The 4,670-nt window shown below is 46.0% G+C and overlaps 1 protein-coding gene across 1 annotated transcript; it reads left to right on the top strand.

Annotated features, from left to right (window-relative positions):
- Positions 1-1,943: 1,943 nt before the first annotated feature.
- On the top strand, positions 1,944-3,248 carry LOC120990889 (protein ZBED8-like). The gene has a single exon (XM_040419774.1). The coding sequence runs from the start codon at positions 1,944-1,946 to the stop codon at positions 3,246-3,248; it is 1,305 nt and encodes a 434-aa protein (XP_040275708.1).
- The last annotated feature ends 1,422 nt before the right edge of the window (positions 3,249-4,670 follow it).

Genomic DNA, 4,670 nt, shown 5'->3' with positions numbered 1-4,670 from the left:
ACCCATATGGTCTAGACCAGTGGTTCTCAACCTGGTGTATGTTCCACAGGGTGAGGTGATATGCCCAACTGCCCTAGCAGCCAGTCATGTTTCATTGCTGGTTGCTAGTGCCTCTTGATAATCAACTGCATCGCTGTCCTTAGTATGTCTTCCTGCCCCGCCACTCACTGTAAAAGTCTACAGGCACTAGGCCTGAAACCTATCAGAGGCCAGCCCAGGCAGCGTGATGACATCATCAAAATCGCGTCTCCTGAGTGAGGATGCAAGCAGCTCAGGACGCAGGTTGCACTGCATCGCAGACTGTGGCATGGAGGTAATTGTGTTTTTTTATTTTCATTTGTCACCTTGGGCCACTATGAGGGGGTTCATTATTATAAACTGGGGCAACACTATTGGGGCACTATAATGGGCGGTATTATTATAACTGGCACAACAAACTAAACTAAGGTGCAAAGCCATTAATGCCTCCTCTAACAACTGCCAATTCAATTGCTACCCCTTTTATAGACATGAGTCTAAGCCAGTGGTTCTTAACCTGGGTTCGATCGAACCCCAGGGGCTCGGTGAGTCAGTCTCGCGGGTTCGGCCGCCGGCCCTGGGGGGCCGCTTTGATAGGTGGCTGCCACAAGACAGGAAAATATTTATTTCCTGTTACTCAGACTCCTTTTGCGCCCGCTGCGGCTCATGATCAGAAGAGCCGAGCGAGCGCAATGATTTTGCTTCCGCCAGCCGCCGGATGTGAGCGGCATATGACGACATGACGTCATATCCGGCGGCTGCGCGGCGGCGGATCTAGTGACTGGACAGCATGGTGGCGACGGCGGCATCCTGTCCCTCCTGCACACAGACACCGGCATCACTGAGCTAAGCTGACCTGTTGTACTACAGGTAAGAGTAAAGGGGCTTGGAGGACCTATTGTGTATTGTATTTAAGGGGTCAGCATTGTATTGGAGGGGCCAGCAGTGTATTGGGGGGGCTGGGAGTCAGCAGTGTATTGGGGTGGCAAGGATGGGGGTCAGCAGTGTATTGGGGTGGCGAGGAGGCGGGTCAGCAGTGAATTAGGGGGGCTGGGAAGGGGGTCATCATTGTATTAGGGGGGCTGGGATTGTTTTGGGAGGGGGTCAGCAGTGTATTGGGGTGGCTGGGAGTCAGTAGTGTATTAGGAGGTTGGGAGGGGGGTCAGCAGTTTATTAGGGGGTGGGAGGGGATAAGCAGTGTATTAGGGGGGTGGGAGGGTGTTCAGCAGTGTATTGGGGGTGGTGGGGAGGGGGCAGCAGTGTATTAGATAGTGGAGAGGGGTGGCAGTAGTATATTAGGCGCAGTGACTTATGGGGCTGACATAGATTTTTTTTTCCAGGGCTGCTTTGTATCCCCAGTCCGGCCCTGGAGGTCAAGACACACACCCGACTCGCCCCGCTTGTCCATCATTGGCTGCAGGTGATCACGCAACATCGCTTGGCCTATCCCTTCATACTAACTATGTCGAGCAAAAAAAGAAAGTGGTCGGACGAATATGTACAATATGGATTCACATGTATAACGGAACGTGATGGGAGTCAGCGTCCTAACTGTATGATTTGCAATGCCAAGTTGAGCAATTCTAGTCTAGCACCGGCAAAACTAAGAGAACACTTCCTTAAGCTGCATGGAGATGGAAAATACAAGAACACAACGCTCGCTGAATTCAAGGTGAGGAGAGCCAGATTCGATGAAAAGGCTAGTCTTCCTGTTCTCGGCTTTGTACCCATCAACAAACCGATCCTCATAGCATCGTACGAAGTTGCTTACCTGATCGCAAAGCAGGGCAAACCCCACACCATTGGTGAAACACTCATAAAACCAGCTGTTGAAGATGGCGAATATCATGCTGGGAAAAGCGGCTAAAGTTAAGTTATCCCAAATTCCTCTTTCAAATGACACCATCAGCGACAGAATAGAGGACATGAGCAAAGACATCTTGGCTCAAATAGTTGCAGATCTGATTTCAAGCCCGGCAAAATTCAGCCTTCAACTCGACGAGACCACAGACGTCTCCAATCTAAGCCAGCTTGCAGTATTCGTGCGCTATGTGAAAGACTACGTGATAAAGGAAGAGTTTTTATTTTGTAAGCCTCTTACAACAACAACTAAGGCAGCCGATGTGAAGAAACTTGTGGATGACTTCTTCAAAGACAACAATCTTTCGTGGGATATGGTTTCTGCAGTTTGTTCGGATGGAGCCCCAGCCATGCTGGGAAGAAAGTCTGGTTTTGGTGCGCTAGTGAAAGCCGATGCACCACACATCATTGTTACGCATTGTATTCTGCATAGGCATGCATTGGCAACAAAAACCTTGCCTCCAAAACTGGCAGAAGTATTAAAAATTGTAGTGGAATGTGTGAACTATGTGCGAAATAGTGCTCTGAGGCACCGCATCTTCAGGGAGCTGTGTAAAGAAATGGGATCTGAATTTGAGGTACTTCTGTACCATTCCAACGTTCGGTGGTTATCCCGGGGACAGGTGTTGAATAGTGTTTTTGCCGTGCGTGTGGAATTAGGCCTGTTTTTGCAAGAGCACCAACATTGTCATGCAGATTGCTTCAAAGATTCTGAGTTCATTCTCATTTTAGCGTACATGACTGATATCTTTGCAGCTCCAAATCATCTCAATCAACAGATGCAGGGCGGTGGAGTCAACATCATCGAAGCGGAAGAAAACCTGAAGGCTTTTCAAAAAAAGCTATCGTTATGGAAACGACGAATAGAGAACGATAACTTCGCAAACTTTCCCCTGCTAGACGACTGTGTAAGTAAGATCGAAGATGTATCTGGAATCGGAGACATTTCTGTACCCACAGAACTGAAGCAAGCAATTGCCACGCACTTAGATGAGCTTGCAACGTCTCTTGATGGATACTTCCCTACAAGAGAGTCATATCATGCATGGGTGAGACAGCCGTTCACATTTAGTGTTGAGACAACAGATGTCAATGATGAATACCTCGATGAAATCATTGAACTTCAGCAGAGCCAGGTTCAACAGCAACTCTTCAGAACAACAACGCTCTCAACATTTTGGTGTCAACAAATGGTAACGTACCCTGTTATTGCTAAGAAAGCTCTGGAGTTTTTCATACCGTTTGTTACAACATATCTTTGCGAGCAATCCTTTTCAAGGATGCTGGACATAAAAACGAAGAAAAGGAACAGACTTTGTTGCGAAAATTACATGAGTGGCACTTGCCAAGGTAAAGCCGCGCATTTCTGACCTGGTCTCTGAAAGACAACAGCAGAAGTCACACTGATTTGCAGTAAATATTCATTATTATGTTTTTATTTTTGTGTGAAAATCATGTTTTAATGGTTTTGTTCTTTGTTCTTAATGGTTTTGTTCTTTAATGGTTTTATTCACTTTGTGCACCTATGTATAAATATTTACCTATGTTTTGAATTTGAAAAAATCATATTTAATTTTTCCAATTAAGAAGGGTTCGGTGAATGCGCATATGAAACTGGTGGGGTTCAGTACCTCCAATGAGGTTAAGAACCACTGGTCTAAGCCAATGCTGTGGGCCAGATCATCACTAATGAGCATTCATAGGAACATGTGTCAGCGATGATCTGTCAGTGCAATACTGCAGCTGGCTGTATTCAATCATCAATTGCCAGCATCTAATCACAGTCTGCTGCCGGCAAATAATTATTCTGTACATTAGTACTACAAGCAATACTATAAGGAAGCATTTTTTAATACATTATGGGAACTTTATTACTACTGGGGGTACTATAGGGGGCGTTAGTACTACTGGGACCACTATAGGTGGGCATGCTATGGGGGTTTTAGGAGTTTTATGACTACTGGAGGGCACAATGGTGGATGTCATTACTACTGGGAGGCACTTTAGGAGGTATTAATACTACTGTAGTACTATAAGGGGAATTTTTACTACTGGAGCACTGTGGTGGGCTTTAGTTCTACTGGAGAACTATAGGGGTCATTAGTACTACTGGGGGCACTATAAGGGGGCATTTTATTCTACTGAGACACATTATGGGGGCTTTATTAATTCTGCGGGCACTATAGGTGGCATTAGTACTACTGGGACTGCTATAGGTGGGCATACCATGGGGGTTTTATGACTACTGGGGGGCACAATGGTGGATGTCTTTACTACTGGGGGCACTTTAGAAGGTATTAATACTACTGGGGTACTATATGGGGGGATTTTTTACTACTGGAGGACACTGTGGAGGCTTTACTACTACTGGGGCAGTGTGGTGGGCTTTATTTCTAATGGAGAACTATAAGGGTCATTAGTACTACCAGGGGCACTATAGGCAGGCATTATTACTTATGGGGGCATTATTACTACTGGGGGAATTATGGTGGGTTCTACATGTACTTGGGGTACTATGGGTTGGAATATGACTACTTGAGGGCATTATGGTGGGCTTAATTACTACTGAGGACTGTGGGGAACATGATTACTATTATGGGAAGTATGGGGGCACTATTACTCCTTGGGCACATAGGGGGAACTTATTACTGTCAGGGGCACTGTAGGGGAGAATATTGTTACTACTAAGGGAACTTCAGGAGAGAATTATTACTATTAGTGGGACTTTTGGGAGCACTATTACTTTGGAGGGCACGCTGGCACAGTATTAACTTAACACAATTACTTTTGGG

This window comes from Bufo bufo, chromosome 2 (genome assembly GCF_905171765.1).
Source record: "Bufo bufo chromosome 2, aBufBuf1.1, whole genome shotgun sequence".
Taxonomy (NCBI): domain Eukaryota; kingdom Metazoa; phylum Chordata; class Amphibia; order Anura; family Bufonidae; genus Bufo; species Bufo bufo.
The sequence above is the reverse complement of the archived record's forward strand: the minus strand, read 5'-3'. Positions and strand labels throughout refer to the sequence as shown.